The 17,717-nt window shown below is 36.0% G+C and overlaps 1 protein-coding gene across 2 annotated transcripts; it reads right to left on the bottom strand.

The window, feature by feature from the left end:
- Positions 1-4,569: 4,569 nt before the first annotated feature.
- LOC129241561 (uncharacterized) lies at positions 4,570-16,356 on the bottom strand. 2 transcript variants are annotated; one of them, XM_054877957.1, is made up of 3 exons: positions 16,288-16,356; positions 5,834-6,379; positions 4,570-5,763 (listed from the first exon to the last, which is right to left on the bottom strand). In XM_054877957.1, the coding sequence occupies exons 1-2, from the start codon at positions 16,354-16,356 to the stop codon at positions 5,873-5,875; spliced, it is 576 nt and encodes a 191-aa protein (XP_054733932.1). In that variant the 3' UTR covers positions 4,570-5,763; positions 5,834-5,872. The 2 variants fall into 2 exon arrangements, with proteins under 2 accessions (XP_054733932.1, XP_054733933.1); XM_054877958.1 differs by having other exon boundaries at positions 5,868-6,379.
- Positions 16,357-17,717: the final 1,361 nt, after the last annotated feature.

Below are 17,717 nucleotides of genomic sequence, written 5' to 3'. Positions count from 1 at the left end.
TTACTAGTCTAGTGCTCAAAGGTATTTCTACTAGAGCCTTAATAAATTTTATGACTTTCCTCTATAGAGTAGGCCTCCTACTATTAGAAACTGCTTTAGCTCAACAGCACTTGTAGGTATGACTAGACTTGACTGCAAGTCTTCTCTCATGCCCTTTCGGCGCGCTCCCGTTTGCTTTTTCATTTCATTCCGTGAGATCAAAAAAGTGCTAGCGGTATCCGAATTTCTTGATGAAAATCCAAAATTTAAACTCTGGTAGATTAGTCTGCCATAGGTAATGGTGGTGGACACTGCCCATGGGCATCTAGAGAAGTCTACTTAGGCCTAGATGCCTATTGTCATACCGCTTCATTGGGCTCAAACCTGCTTCTCGAACTCCCAATGTGATAAAACCACTTTATCACTCTGAAAATTGATGAAACATTGCGGATTCCATTACAGCCAAACATCCAAAGGAGTAAAAGTTCAGACAGCGATGCCACCTTCTAGCAAGATCCGGAAAGTGACAGAGAAAAATTTCTGCTGCAGTGCCGTGTGATGATGACATCCACTCTACAGTAGGCCGGTCTAGACCGATAAGGGACCTAATACTGTGTTCATTCCTTTCAGGCCATACCTATCCATTTACCTCACAAGTGGGGTCCTCAGGTACTGTTGGCCTGTGCAATGTTTACCGACTTAATACGGAACTTGATCGAGGATAACTTGATGCTCACATACTAGGCAGGACTGATTGTTTTCAGAGCAGCCCCTCATTGCCAGCTTCTCCGCAATGCAAATTCCTAGAATGTCTCTGTGTCCAGGAACCCAGACAACGCACCACTTATCTAGCGCATTTAGACTAGCTCTACATTCAATTGTAACTTGGGAGGAAATATTATTAAACTTTAGAGATTTCATGGCAACCTGACTAACAATGTAGATAGTGATCAGTTGTGATGCAACGGACGACTCTCTCATTCAAAAGCGACCTCTTTTATAGCTAATAACTCAGCTTGAAAGACACTGCAATAATCAGCTTGGGTTCAACTGCAGCACTTCGGAGTGGATGCCACTGCAGTCTGTATTATTCGGTCTTAAGTCGTTAATGAATATATCCACTTATGCTGGATGAAGATCTGGGATTCTTCCCTTTACGTTCTCGGAAGAGTTCCTAGATATTTTGATACCCTTCCAGGGTATGCATGCATTAAATCTGATTGCCCGAATTAGCCCGGAATTTTCATTGATACCTATAGAAGAAGAAAAATAGAGTACCAAGAGCTTTAATGAGGGTAGAAGGCATGCTTCTGTGATAAGCATGGACGCTGCTTTTTGTACCCTTCCAAGTTTGCTCTTTCTAATTTCTCAAAACTTTTGTCAAACTTTAATCCTTTTACAATTTCCAAAAAATTTGAGAACTTTGATCCCTACTAGTTACAGTCCCACTCATCAGGTCTGATATCAGAAAATTATCAAAATGCGCGCAACAGCGATTAACAACCTTTACTAATTAATCATTATAAGAAATATTATTTAAAAAAGTTCATCTACACTTTTTTGCTTAACGAACTAAATTTATTGAATTTTGAATTATTACAAAACATATTTACATTTTTATTTATATACATATTTAAATAGTATGCATTTACATCGAGCAGGCATATACTATTTATAAAAGTCGCAACTAATGTATATTATGCATTACTTTATTTTATTATACACCCATATTATTTCTATAGCCATTACTTTTTGTTTTGTGTTTATGTAAAGAAATTTCATGTCATATACAAACAATTTATAATATTTAAGTGCCAAGTAAATTTTACATTAAAAATTGTGTTTGATGCTAACTAATTTTTACAATAAAACCTACAATACCTCTAATATCAAATAATTTTCTTAGCTGGTATTAACTTCAATGCAAAACTTTTAATTTTTTACAATTTCAATTTTTTTCCACACATATCGCTCATTTATGAAAGAGTGTCATAATCGAAAAACCAAATCATCACGAAAAATGTCTTCAAAGTTTTCAATGTACTATGCCTCCTTACCGTTAACGTAAAAACATATTTTCATTAAATAAAGTATTTTTAATTGATTTAATAGCATTAATGCATTTCTTATACGACTTATAACTTAAAAGAAAAGTTTGTGGTCATTCCTGTTGACATTTTTTTTCGATTATGACACACTTTTAGCAACTTAGAGTTGTGTATTAAAATGGAAAATATTATTTTAAACTTTGGGATCTAGCTGTATGAGGTGCGTAGCCAATAAAAAAAATCTTCACAAAACCATTTATAAATTTTCTTAACATTATTGCATTACAGCTGGTAAATTAAATTAAAAAAAAATGTGAGAATAATTACCAATAATATAGAAACACAAATAAAATTCCATTTAGAAATAATATAAAAAGCTTTGTCTTAAATCATATTAAAAAATACTTTGGCTTGTAATTATTTCCTTAATTTTAGAGCGTTTTTTATTTTATTCTTTTCGCAAAGTAATTGGCGTGCAGAGGTAAATGTTTTATAGCTGTAAGAGGAATGTAAAAACGACTAAGCCGGTTGTTTGTTAATGGTAAACTCTTTTTAAATATTGTGTTTTTTTTTAATTCCTGAAATTTTTTTAAATTTTCTCCGAAATAACAACCAGGGTGGTTGGTTACTGTATCAACTTTAAATATCTAAATATCAATAAATCAAACAAGTCACTTAAAAGCATGAAATCTATAGTACCTATCTTTTCCTTCTCTATTAAGAAATAATCAAGAAAGTAAGGAAGGGAGAAAGTAGTTTCCAAATTGTCTGTGTCTTTTCTTTTTCTCAGGTCGTTTCCAGATTTATATGTTTGTGAATAACTGGCCGACAAATGCTTATCAGTCACACCACTTTAATCTTTCGCAAAATATGAACGATGGGACCTTATATGTAAGCAACATTGAGAAGACTGATTCTGAGTAAATGGTGCATATTGTAGGATCACCCTTCATGTGTATTGTCAATTCATACAGTATGGGCCAAAACTAGAGCACCTTCCTTAGAGGATTTCTAATAATGCCCAATAATTCACACCAGCTACTCACAAGCAGTTTTAAGACAAACAACGAAAACATTGATCTTATATCAAAATAACACATCTTATTGGAAAACCCTTTAGTGGAGTCATCTTTTCACCATTTGCTAACGCTTGGCGAGAAAAAGAGGCTTTTTATTTCTAATGAAATTTCTAAGCTGTTATATGAAACCATTGGAGCAACTAATTGTATAGACTCAGGCATAGTACTAAATCACGTTTCACGTGAAATGCCTGTTTAAAGAGGGATTATAATAATCATAATATATACTTCAAATATTCATATTTTATCTGTACAACTCTCTTTTTTATGTCAACGTATCTACATACTTACATTTTTACAAATATTTGTGCGAACATTTTAGTTTCAAATAAACCGCTTTGTTTTTTTTTTTCGTATTAAGATATGCATTGACAAATATTACATTTAGTTACAAATATTTATTCAGATATTATGTAATATAATTATGTAAGATAACATGTTTTATGTGTACTTAGTTTGAATTAGTGGGAAGTTTTAATACTTTTCGAAATCAATGTGAGCACCAAATGTGGTAGAGTTTAGTAAAGAATTTTTATAGGTGCACTTGTATGTATGTATGTTGTTATACTATATTCTAGAACCTAGAAAGTAGGCGGTACCCCTCCTATCTGCAAGTCAGCTCATTAATTTATCTGATATTGTCCTGTATAAAACATATTTTCTTTACTATTCACTGAAATATCGCATATCTCACCTTTTTGAAAATTCCACTGCATGAAAAATGGGCTGATTAGTACCCTATTTATCAAGTTTTTTATCAACTTATTCTGGGCTTAGTGCATAAAGTGCAGTTTTCAAGTGCTCAACTTTCATCAGAGTTATCGCGTATGTCCATAGGCGGATAGACAGACAGGACTAAATCGAATCTAAATAAATGGATTTATTTCTATAATTGGCCGAGCTCCTCCTCCTATTTGTGGCGTGTGTCTTGATGTTGTTCCCCAAATGGAAGAACCTACAATTTTATGCCGCCTCCGAAAGGCTAATTTTTTATTACGAATAGCGTTTTCTTGGCAGACGCTCGGAGACTTACTACTGCTTGTCGAGTGGTGGACGTATTAGAAACACATTTTCTGCTATTTTATTTTTTCGTATCCTCAGCGGACTACCGAATGGTTGTCAGGCACCAACGCATTCGAATATCCTTAATGTTTTGTCAAATAACATTAATGCATACAAGTATACCACATTACATACGTGCCTAAACAAATACCTTGTAGTGAACAGCCAAGCTAACAGAAAGTGTTCTACTTTATGAACTGATATTTGATGGCAGAAGTCATACTAATTCGAAAGTGACTAGAATTCTACCAGTTGCAGAATTACCAACTAGACTTATATGCAAAACAAATATTCTTCTATTACTATAAATGTGAATGTTTTAAACGTTAAGGATGTATGTTCGTATGATGCGAATGTATATTGGCTGACTATTGAATTTCCGCAGTTTATCACCTGCATTAAAAAATATATAGAATACCAAACAACTTCAGCTTCAAAGCAAATTGGAGAAAAAGCACATAGTTCAGAATTAGTTCGTTTGACTGCAGGGTGCATATAACTGTATATACATATACATACATACATACTTGTACAATACAGTAACCGCCAAACTATCACCATGATGCTAAATCGAAACAAGAGGTCAAAGTGTGGTGAGAACCTGGTTCTTCGGCTCCGAAAGGAGTTCATGTTCAGAAATCGGTCAAGAACTTGTTAGCATCAGTTCGTTTGGGTCTCAAAAAGAATTTAATTGTGGATTACTTGCAAACTTGGTCATAACAACTGATGAAGCGTATTTTGCAGCTGTTCCTGATTGAATTCACAAAGTGGAAGCTCGTTGGAACAAAAGTAAAGATGTTCAGGGAGACTATACTGAAAAGTAAAGTGAATTTCAAACCGTAAAATGGTGTTTTTCTTATCGAGCCGCAAAACTTAATGAACAACTTAGTACATATCTTTTCCACACTTTTTTAGAATAGTAAGTTATATTCATAATAAATAGATGATTTGGGAAATTTTGTCATAACTAAAATGACCTATTTGCAAATACTCTGGCTTCCCTTTATTCTATCTTTCCGAATTGTGTCGTGTCTTTCCTTTACTCCCACTCTAATCGTTTGGTGAAATTTTCATTTTTACATTCCAACTTTTTTTCTGTTCTGCAATTCCACCTTCCTTTCATTGCTATTCCATTTTCCTCTTGTGTTTTCTTCATTCTCTGTATCCAAAATAACGACAATTCCTTCTAATTTTTTTCCGGACTATTTTCAACCGCAAATATGTTGGATTGTGTTATATATACACAAAGTACATTATTCTCATTTTTATTAAAATTAACAGTTCACAGTTCGCTTAAACTAAGAAATATAAATATAAGAATTCTGGTGGATAGACATTTTTTTGACTTTTTCAAATACACAAATTCGAAACTAGTGTCTAATTACAGAAATACTAAATACACATAAAGCTGCGATATCTACAACGTACGACTTACTGAGGCTTATATTATTTTTGGTTGCTTTAATCCGTTAAAAAAAAAATACTCTCTTAAAGCTTTAAACATCAACTACTTTGTATGAACTCATTGGTATAACTTAAGTACACAAATTTTTCACTTGAATCACATTACACCGCTGTCGATATCCTTTGGTAAACTGAAAACAGATAAGTTAAGTAGTGTGAGAGCTATTTGATTTAAAAGAGAGCTAAAACTATGAAAATCACCATCAATTCACTAAATTATCTTCAGCATTCATACCCAGCTTAGGCCTCCGTCTCTTCCTCCTCATCGCCTGCTTGTTGCTCGGGTGAGCGCAAATCGATTGCGAATCTTTGCCGTGTTGGCGTAATGCTATCGGTCTGTGATGTTTTACCTGTCGCACCTACAACCCGCGAATACTCTTGAAATGCAGCCGCCAGCGCATATGTAAGTTTTCTTGCCGTTGCACGACTATCGCACACGAAAGCGTGCACTTCGAAGGGATTTGGATGTTCTTCATCTTTCACGACAATCATTGCGAATACGCGGTTGAAGACTATATCTTGTACGCCATATGAAATTGTATCAATCGGATATGACCAATTATTCAGATTTGATTGTGAGCCTATTATGTCGACAGTAATGCCTTCAGTTGATACTTTGAGGTTGCATTGTGTTAAGGGTTGTTTGGGTGTTTTGCGCTTGGCTGCCGAAACCATGATGTCCACCGGGCGTCGGGTATATTTAATGCCCCAAATTCCACGAGCCACTTCGCAGCCTACGTATTTTACCTAAAAGTAAAAATAAATAGTACATTTTTTTACAATTTCAAAATACATAAATGGTATAAGTATTTTATTTTGCAACTAAATACATTTCGCATTTAATAAGTGTTGCGAGATTAATGCCTCTAGCCGAGCAAAAAGCTTTTTAGACTGCAGTTTGATACAATGGCCCCAAAAACTTAGAAACATTAGCTTTTTTTCCTTGATGGCTTTTTAAATAAATCCACAACTATTAAGATATGATATAGATGTATGCAGATCTTCACAGTGCCATTCGAGTTCATGTTCGAAAGCAGTTATGATTACTTGATTTATAACTAAACACCATATCGGCTCATCTCTAAGTTCGATAGCGGGCACGTATGTAAATAATGGGCAAATCCCACCAAGACTGGTATTGTCCTCTTCACCAGAAGGAGGAAGCTTTATGGACTCGTTCTGCCTAAGCTAAAAGAAGTCACAATCCAGCTATCCAAGAAAATTAAATATCTTGGAGTAATCCTCGATAGTAAGCTCCTATGGAAATCACACGTTGAAACAAAGACATCCAAAGCACTGACATCCTTCTGGCAGTGCAAGTGGATTTTTTGCGAAAACGGATCTACACGGTTATGATAAGACCTATTATCACCTATGCATTAGTGGTCTGGATGAGTAGACTCCCTCTCGTGGGAGTCAGGACGACCTTATCGGGAGTACAATACACTGTGGTCATCTGTTGCGTCGGAGCTTTTCCGACTACTTCAGGCCCGGTATTGGATGATCTGATTAGTTTACTACCACTTGCTGTTTTCATCCAAGGAGAGGCCTTGAAGGTCATCAGCAGGCTGAATCACAATGGGAATTGGTACGACCCCTGTACGGCGCTGGACAACAGAGTAGGCATAGACTTCGATCCAACGGTCCTTGTCATGCCTCTTGACTCCATGCTATCCAGAAACGTGCTTGACAAGAGATACAGTGCGGTGCTGCCAGAAGTTCAATCGTGGTCAAACTCAGAAAATTAGCCCGGCAAACACTGTTTTCGCAGCCCCGAGCACAGCTCCAGCCCTGGGATCTACGTGAAATCCAGTGGAACCAAACTGCACTTTGCCCTTGGAATGCACGCATCTGTGTTTCAAGCGGAGGTGTATGCAGCTCAAGAAGCAATGAACTTTGTTGTGGAAAATAGATGAAGAGACAGATCTATATGTGTCTGCAGCGACAGCCAAGCTGCGCTCATGGCCTTAGACAGCCTCCCAAGCACATGAAGGGTAGTCGAGTCCTGTAAATCTAGGCTGAACTATGTATGTCGGTAGGCATATTAGCCTGATGCTAGCATGGGTACCGGGACTCGTGGGTATCGCGGGTAACGAGGTCGAGTAGATTTAAAGAAAATTAAAAAGGGAATCCGCGTGCAGTACAATGAATTTAATTGTGTCTGAGTGCTGCACTTGCTAGTCTGTCTCGACAAAAACCCACATCAATTTCTTTCGTCTCCTTACCTCAACCCAGTTTTCTCCCTAAGCTAGCCACTGAGCAGAGCCCCATTCCAAGAAAATAGTAGTCTTTAGTAAAAACACCATCGTAAATGGAACAACCTGTATTGTGAGAGTCTATCTAGACCAAAAAACATTTTTCTCTGCAAGTCGTTCGGATGAGAAAGTTCTTGGACAACTAGGCAAAATGCTGGCAAAATATAGTACACAATTTTACCCCTGAGAGGGTGATTACAGGTATGATGAGTGTTAAGTTGAAGAACCTTCTTGAGATTGGTATTTTTCAAATCTGTTCAAAGTGGAGCAAACAAGTTATAGAAGGATGCTTTAAAATTTTCTAGAAGTCTATTGCAAACTGCATAATTTATGAGAATCATCCTTCTTAAAGTTATTTAGCGAATTAATTAATTAAATTAATTAATTATATATAACATAGGCAAATATGCTATAACAAGTGTTCAGACGTTTATTTTTAAAGCGCGAAGTGCAAAAACTCTTCATACTTCGTACGTCCTGCGTCAATTTTTTTATGATGCTTACACAATACAACATTGAAATTTTTTTTTCTTTTAAAAAATTATGATTTATATTACTGCCCGGCTGAAAATTAGAACATTTTCGAAGCAAATATTTTTTGTAATTGTAAAAACCAAATAGAGGTCGTAACTCGTTTTTTAATTAAATAAAAGTTGAAGATATAAGTTAGAGCAATTTAAAAGGCAGAAGAACGTAAATACAATACATGGATATGTACATATACAAGTATGTCTGTAGGTAGGCTCCGAAAGGCACCAGTTTGCAATACATGAATACAAGATTTTTAGTGCCAACTATGGTTTTTCTGTTTTTTTTTTTTTTTTTGTTGGGACAGACTAGGAAGTGCAGCACTCAGACACAATTAAATCCATTGTACTGCACTCGGGTTCCCTTTTTAATTTTCTTTAAATCTACTCGACCTCCGAAGAAATCTGAGTAGATCTTGTGGTGCCAAGGAGCCAAGGTGGTCGCTTCTTAACACATCAGTCCCAAGCCTGATTCGAGCGAAGGCGGGGCAGATGCACAGAAAGTGGTCCGTCGTCTCATCCTCCTCTCCACATGCTGGGCAAAGTGCACTGTCTGAGATGTCCACCTTTTCTATGTGATTTGCCCATAGAAGGTGGCCCGTCATCAGTCCAACAAGCCTCCTACAGTCACCTCTGCTTAGTGACAGGAGGAACTGTGACAGTCGGTCGGACATGACAGGTAACATCAGTTTTGTCCATCTGCAGCCTCTCTCAGCCTGCCAAGCTCGCTTGCGGGTTAGAGTTACCCGTTTGCTAACCGTGGCTTTGATGGCTGATGGCCAACTATGATTAGAGCACAGGGACTTTATGAACGAATGTTGAAAGTGTATAGCGACTTTGCGTTATCGATTAGTTCAATAGAAAGATGGGCTGCCTTGAAGACGATGCACGTCACGGACGTCCAAAAACAGCAACAACTCCAGAAATTGTTGAAAAAATACGGAATATCTTATTGCAGAATCATCGAGTGACTGAAAGAGATTTAGTAAAAGCCCTATGGTCTGTAGTTATGATCCTTGTTCAAAACAAGAGGCTAGAGAGTGGTATGAACCTGTTTCTTCGGCTCCGAAGCGAGTTCTTGTCCAGAAATCCGCTAAGAATGTGTTTGGGATACGAAGGAACAAATTTGTGAAAAGATACCCAGTTTGAAAAAGAAAAAATTGTCACAAAAGCGTTTTTATAGGGGCTAAACTCCCTTAATTAAGGTTCGAATTGTTGGATAATCCATCGTATTCCCCAGATTTGGCCCATCGCGACTTCCAACTCTTTGCAGACCAAAACAAATGCGTGCTGGGAAAGAGGTTGTTCATCAAATGATGAGGTCAAAGAAGCAGTGGAAGCGCATTTTGTAGCCCTCGTTGGAATCTCGTTGGAACAAATGTATTGATATTCATAAATTTTGAACAACCTAGTATTTTCTACAATATAAGTAGTTTATACAAACAAATAGTTTGTTAAGAAAATGTTTTGACATACTAAAATATTCAAGATATTTGCACCTCTAACTAAAACTATCGCTTCTTACTGAATTTCAAATTTATTTCATCAACACTCATAGTTACCAGTACTTCGTAATCGTAAACCTTGTGCATTCACCAAAGCAAGCAAAAACAAAACAAATTCTTCTCTGCTGATAAGAAATCGTTTTATCTATTTTCCGCATCATTTGCTAAGATGATTTGATATACCGTTATCTCACTGCTATCTCATGGTTTAATCATCAATCAGTTAAAAAGTAACCGTAAGAGTGATTTGTTGATTAAAATATAAAATCGTACGTAAAATATAAAGAACACAAAAAAACCGGTAAACGGACTTTGTTTGACGTGACTCAATCGACTTATTATTCTTATATGCAATTATACTTTAGGAAAAGTTGAGCGAAAATTATCATATATGTTTTATTTAACTTTTTAAGACAATCTGTTTATACATAATAAATTGTGCAAAGAATTAAAATAGGCTGGAGCGAAATCTGCAAGTGGCAAACCACGGAAAATTTTTGTCCACATCGAACGTATTGTGGTGAGAAAAGTAACCGCACACCCGCAGATTTCGGCAAGAAATTCTCCTAGTGAGCTTTGAAATGATTGTGTGGTGGAAGATTCTCAGGAAATAGGTCTCCAAGTTTTCCAGAAGCACAATTAGTCTTCACTAGTTGGTCGAAAGAAGCCTTTGATTTCTGCACAGCACATTGAAAAGCGGTTATCTTTCGCTATAACGTATAGATAGCTATTAGAGGATGTATAATTTTACGATGAGTCTAAAATTATGCTGTATTAAAATCATGGACCCAACAAAGTGTGGAGGCATCTATTGAAAGCACTGGAAAGGCGGAATACTATACCGACAGTGAAATAAGACAAACATTCGGTCATGGTGTGGGGATACATATCCAGCAAGGAAATTGGTGCTTACAAAAGATAAGGTATTTAAATATTCTGAAATGCCATTTGACAAATACTGCAACAAAATTTGGCTTCATTGTTGATAACAAATTTCAGTTTAAATTCTACCAGCACAACAATCCAAAACCTAAGGCTTCTTTTTAATAGCAATAAAGTACTGGATACACGAGCCCACAGTCGGGAAATTAGTCCAGTAGAAAATTTGTGGGCATATTTAAAGAAAAAAGTTGCCATAAAACATTCACAGGGTTGAGCAAAGCTCACAAACATTATTGGCACAAGATGTCCTACGCCTATGATCATAAATGGCTCGATTTCACCTAAATGGTAGAGTAATTCGCAGACCACTTATCACCTGGCAGCGCTCAACAAATGTGGAAACGAAGTCTCTTGGTTTATCGCAAAATGAACTAAGATTCCTAGCACGAAACCGTGTCCGTTGGCGAAGAGGAGTGGTTGATACCTTATGCTCCAAATAGAAGTTAAAGGGTCACATATTTATTCTTTTATAGCATTCAATAGGTCGCATGATCGAGTTCTCTTTAGACTCTTTTAGTTTTTCTTTCACTTTCCACAAGTTTGTTGATTTCTGCATTATTGGGTTTGTGTATTTTGTCAAACTGCCTTATCGTTATCTTTTTGATTTATTCGTCTACTGTTGCTATTTTAAAAGTCGTATGGATGACATCATTTCTCGTGTAGTTGTCAGACATGGTCCAAATTCGAAGAATTATCGATTGTAGTCGTTGGATTTTTGCTATATGAATATTTTTAGCCGTTCGTCACTCCCGTAGTCCATATAACCAGATTAGTTTACTCTTTGCAGACAAACCAATGAAGTTGTGGATGTTTTCCGTTTATTTGTTTGACTTTTTGCTTGACGTGGTACGTCCAATTTAGTTTCGAGCACAAGTGAATTCCCAGACTGGTTCTGTTGTAAGTGTTTTGCCATTTATTTAAATTGGAACTACAGTAATTTTGGTTTGGTAGTAAATATGACCTGTACGGTTTTGACCTCATTTATTGGGCATAAGTTCCTAGCGTTTTTAGCGAGCATTTTCCAGTGCACCATGTACTCCCACTCCCATCAGACATATATTATGATCTTCTTTGGGTGAAGATCCGCCTTGACTCTCGACTTTGGCGTATCTACTGGAGCCACCCACTCCTTTCTTTGCTTCATATTGATGTATAGGCACCATTTTTCATCTACCATGACGATTCCGTACAAAAAGCTCTGTTTATGAGTGCGTGTTGCTCGATGGCTGGCGAGATGCTGAGAAGCAACTTGAAGGCGACTTTCTTTGCTTTTCCGTTGAGCTCGTGAGGAACCCAGAGTTCCAATTTTCGGTAAATCCCATTGAATGAAGGTGATTGGGAATCGTCTTATGATCGTAGTTCATTTTTTCCGCTAATTCCGGTTTGGCGACCCTTCTCCTTCAAAAGTGAATTAAGACGTTCTTCATCGAATTCAGAAAGCCTTCCGCTGAGGGACGTGTCATCGTCATCAAGGCGCCATCTTTGAACTTTGCAAACCATTTCCGTGCTGTAGACTTGCCTATGCACCTTCTCCATTCGCGTCGCAAATGTCCCGGAGTGCTTCGGCAGCTTTTTGACCTCGATGAAAAGCAAAGAAGAGCAGGTGTCGAAAAAGTTGATTTTTGCCTCCTGGGTATCCCCTTTATAAGGTTCAAAATTAATAAAAAATTAAATATCTCAAAGATACAATTAGCATATTAAAGTTTTGTAGAGCAGAAAGAGTTCTATCGAATGAATATTTGCCTTTTGCCAAACAGCAAATAAATCGTTGTAAAATAAAATAAAATATCTAAATGCTACAAACTTGTTCCACAAATCAATTTTCTTATTAGTCAAATAAAACCAAAGATTGAGCAAATACATGCATACATAAATTCCTAAGCAATATGTCTGAATTTCGCTTGATTAGTATAGGTTAAAACACTTCCTTGACAAACTGTACATTCGGCTCAGTAGAGTATTGTGTACCGATACCAGATGTAACCGAGCACTTTAAAGAATGAATGCCAGTCTGGCGTGGAAGTATATTTTTCAAATTAACAAATTGTAAACGTCTAAAACAGCCTTATATATGTTTGGCCGAGTTCCTCCTCCTATTTGTGGTATGCGTCTTGATGTTGTTCCACAAACGGAGGGACCTACAGTTTCAAGCTGACTCCGAACGGCAGAAATTTTTTATGGGGAGCTTTTTCATGGCACAAATACATTCGATGGTTTGCCATTGCCTGCCGAGGGGCGATCGCTATTAGAAAAAACCTTTTCTTTATTTTGGTGTTTCACCGGCCGCCGTAAAACAGCCGTACAAATACAAATATTGCAGTGTAAATTAGTAACTTGTAAATAATTGTATGGAAAATGAAAAATGGAGAATGGGCAACGGTAAAGCGGGTAGCATTGAGTTCTTATCACAATCGACAAAATTTCGATGTGCAGCGATGAGTGTCGCTTGGTCTACGTGGACGGGGAAAAACCTGAGCAATAAGAGTCATTTAGTGGTGCTTTAGCGCAAACTATAGTATTTGTATTATAACTAAATACGTGCATATGTACATAAGCACGAATGTATTCACATTACATACACATCTGTACTGTTTATACAGCCTACCTAGTGTGTATATTTTTACATATGGAACAATATGAAATTACTGTCTGTATACAATGAGCTAAAAAAGTAAAATTTTTAATTTTGTTCGTTCATTTTTGAGTGAAAGATAATTGCGCGAAAAAACTTTATGTGGTTGGGAGCACTTGTGTACATAAAAAGGCAATAAATATTTTTTTATTTATTATACGTAATATTTTAATAAAGGCATGTGCAATCAACATACTTCCGGTCTGATTTTAAAGGTTTATACGGTTTGGAAATTCATCTAATTTAAGTTCAATATTTTTTTTTTTTTGTATATGGTATAATTTTTCCGCTTCTAAAAAGCTGGGCATATTAAAACTGCATTAACGTTCTAGGGGAATGTTATAGTTTGCCTTTGTTAAAAGTAAAAATTAAAAATAGTTAATTTAGTTTGGTTGCAGGTATTCTTCCCTCCATTAATCACCGAAACCCGAAATAATATCTTATTAAATAAAAATTCCATAAGGATCATGTGAGTTCCGGGTCATGCTGGAATACTAGGCAACGAGTGCGCTGATGCCAGAGCCAAAGAAGCCGCTCGAGAACCGCTTCACTTCAGTGCATATTTAACTATCAGAGATATTCGGAAAATTATACTAAAATCTCTTCAGGGAATGTACAATAGTCAATGGATTAATTACCAACACCACTACAAAAAGTACAAGCCTACTGGCATCAAACCCATATATCCTACACACATGTTTTCTCAGAACCTCAAGATATTTACACGTTTTCGAATCGGTCACACAGTAGTTACCCATGTTCACAGTTATTATTTTAGCTGTCAATATCAGAAAAGCGATGACTAAATTTCTGAACGCTAAGTGGGCCCCCTGTATATTATATTATATATAGTTTTATTATATATTACCATTAATTTTATATTCAGTAAAACCCATAAACATATTTTCCAAACGAAATAGTACTTGCGCTGTACGGTTTCGGAAACATGAGTCCATTTATCACAAGAAAAAAGTAAATTTAAAAAGAATATTTTCATGGCATCACGACCGGCATTTGCAAAACAAACCAAATAGTTTATCAAAAATGTAATAAAGGAAACAACAATAAAAACATAAGGCAAATAAAAAAGTATCATAATATACATTTTCAAAGAGGTAAAACTGTTGCTCGCCAATCCCCCGTTGCTGATAAAGCATTCAATATAAAGCCTCTTCGCGAATTGAAATGAAATATGGAGAAAGCGTATATGACATACAAATATACATATAAGTACATATACATACAAGGTGAAGTCAAATATAAGCATGACTGAGCTAGAATAGAAACGACAGGAGCTTTGTTCTGATAACTTCCAGTTTGTTTATTCAAAATAGCTCCCTCTGGCCTCGATACACTGTTATGGCGCGATCTAAAAGCTTTTCGAAAGAGTGTTTCAGGTCATTGGCCAGAATGCCCTTCAGGCTGTCGCTACAAGCCTTTTGGATGGCCTCTACGGACGCAAAACGTTTTTTCTTTCACAGGTAGAAGTCACAGGGAGCCATACCGACTGAATACGGTAAGTGATTGATGGATTAAAATGCAATTTCTTTTAAAAAAATCCGTCACTAGAGTGGATCGATGAGATAGTGCATTATCTTACAATAAGCGCCAGGGTTCCTCCTTCGCGGTATTCAGGGCGAATCCGACGAATGCGATGCAACAAACGCTTCAAAATTACAAGATAGAAAATTTGCATTGACAGTTTGGTCCAATGGTACGAGCTCCTTGTGGACAATTCCCTTGGAACCGTAAAAACAAATGAGCATCGATTTCATTTTTGACTTCTCCAAACACAATTTTCTGGGTGGTGGCTCGTCTGGGGCCTTCCATTCGGCACTTTGACGCTTAGTTTCAGGTTCATGTTGGAAACACCAGTTTTATCACCAGTTACAATGTTGTAAAGGAAGTTGTCGTCTTTTCTCACCTCTTTATTGAGATTTTTCGAATGTTCTAAGCAATTTTTGGTCCACAGTTAACTTGTACGGAATGAAATGTGCATAGACCTTTCCTAAGCCCAAATGATCAAAATACGATAAATCGATGTTTTGAAGATATTTAACTCTAACCCAATTTCCATAGAGTTTTCGGTGATTATTGATTTCACAACCATCTCTGAAACGTGTAAACCTCTCATGAACGAGATGGACAACCATCGTCATAAACGTTTCACATCAATTCAAATGTTTCAGTAACCGTTTTACCGATTTTAAGACAAAATTTGATATTAGCTCATTTTGGGAGAGTCATTTTTGTATCGATGCGCAAATATACTTTATATGCAATAACTTAATTTCCACTGAACCGTCACCAAGCTTTCACTGGAAGTCAGCTAGGGATGTAAATTCCAACGCACTAACTCATTAAAAAGATGGCACCATCAAAAACATTTTTATACCGCCAGTGTTGTTTATTTTGGACTTCACCTTGTACGTCATCCGTTTGCTCTTTGAAAGAAAAAATACTTCGGACTTCTTCGAGGACTTTCCAGCGATCAGCTTCTGGATCAATATTTAATTTTTTTTATGTCGCTTTGAATTCCATCAAGATTTGTAGTAACGTGAATACCTCTCTTGTACCATACAATCATTTCAATATTGCATGAACATTTCCCTGAATAAAAACTTTATTCGTATTGGATACCACATAATGTGATAATCGGTCAAAAAAATGCTCGTGGAGATTGGTGCAATGGAATCTTCAAATTTAATAAATTTATGGACGATCTCAAAACCCAAGTGGCAGCCCTCGCATATCTCTTAAGTGCTATTAATAACTCGTAAAAGTACAAACTTACCCTAAATGTTATTGGCAAATCCTCCAGAGTCACTTTTATATCTGGATCTTCTGTTGTTGTGGATGCCATGATACTTTGGTCGATTTGAAGAGGAGTTTCCAATTAAATTAGCAAATTGTTTTCGCAAGTTTTATGCAACATTGGTATTTTCCTAGTGACTTTAAGCAATGTTAGCTGCAAGCAAGAATTAAATAAATAATAATTAAAAAAGTGTTAAGAAAATACGAAAGTGATAAAATATATTTTTTAGAAAAAATGCCAAAAAATGCCACCACAATTATAATTTTTTAAAAATCTTGTATATATTAATTTATCGAAATCTATAGTCGATGATTGTTCTTCATCGTGTTATCGGAAACTTCTTTGTGAATAAATCCGATAAGGTATTGGTACGATTTTTTTCAAGTTAACAAAACGATAACTCATTATCATTATTATTCATATTAAATAATTACTCATATAAAATAAAAAAATAAGCATATTATCACATTATTTGTTTATAAATTATGCAATTTTTTATACGAGGGAGAAAACAAACGAAAGCAACCCAAAGCACAATCTTCTTGGAATTTATGGTACTTAATCCAGACATAGTCATATCCAAAGGAGATCGTGTTAAAGAAGGCAGCAATAAGAAGAGCTGAGTGCTGATTTAAATAGTTAGAGTACATGCAAAATGTAAAATTTTGCTAAATTTAAAATAAACATTGCTGAAAGTAAATTAAATATTAAGTTTAATAAATAATTTATTCTTTGCTTCTACAGTTTTATGCCATCTCCGTACGGCAGATGCTTTTTATGAAGAGTTTTTTGATGGAGATTCGAGCTTGCGTACTTTTGAGTGGTAGTCACACACCAACGCCTTCGATTATGGTGGCCAGTTCACTGCTATGGTCACGCAAAATTTTCTATTTTTTGCCATTATATTTTGTTATACATATGATTTCGATGTCAATCGGCTCCTCAAATTGCTAATTTTATTAAAAGTTTTTTAAAATTTGCATTACAAAATGATTAGAATCAAAACTCTGGCACGAATTCAAAGTTCACAATCTAACACAAATGGAAAAACTAGTTGCACAAACAAAACAACTGATTTTCGACAGTTTGAAAAGTATTTGTTTCGGCTCGAACTTCCGAATTTCGAGTTCGAAATCCAAATTGATACGAAAGCAATTCCCGTAGCCTTTCAGAACCGCCCGCTTTTTTGCTAGTTCCAACCACCACAAAGTAAAGTTAGAAAATCAGAAACTTATAATTATTTATATTTGAATTATGTTTTAAAGATCAGCAAATCATTTAAAGTTGCGTCCTCTAACTGTGATCTTAACTTATTTCGCATTCACACTGCTAAGGAAAACACATTTTTGAAAATAGGTATTGCATATAATTTTGAATTTTCTTTCTTGCACACTAACCCTGGCATTTCG

Source organism: Anastrepha obliqua, chromosome 3, assembly GCF_027943255.1.
Source record: "Anastrepha obliqua isolate idAnaObli1 chromosome 3, idAnaObli1_1.0, whole genome shotgun sequence".
Classification (NCBI taxonomy): domain Eukaryota; kingdom Metazoa; phylum Arthropoda; class Insecta; order Diptera; family Tephritidae; genus Anastrepha; species Anastrepha obliqua.
The sequence above is the reverse complement of the archived record's forward strand: the minus strand, read 5'-3'. Positions and strand labels throughout refer to the sequence as shown.

What these genes read in the sequence shown, in the direction of transcription:
- LOC129241561 (XM_054877957.1), bottom strand. Translation starts at nt 16,356, where the DNA reads ATGGCATCCACAACAACAGAAGATCCAGATATAAAAGTGACTCTGGAG. An exon ending in ATTTGCCAATAACATTTAGG is followed by an intron (nt 6,380 to 16,287) that starts GTAAGTTTGTAC and finishes TTTTACTTTTAG; the next exon opens with GTAAAATACGTAGGCTGCGA.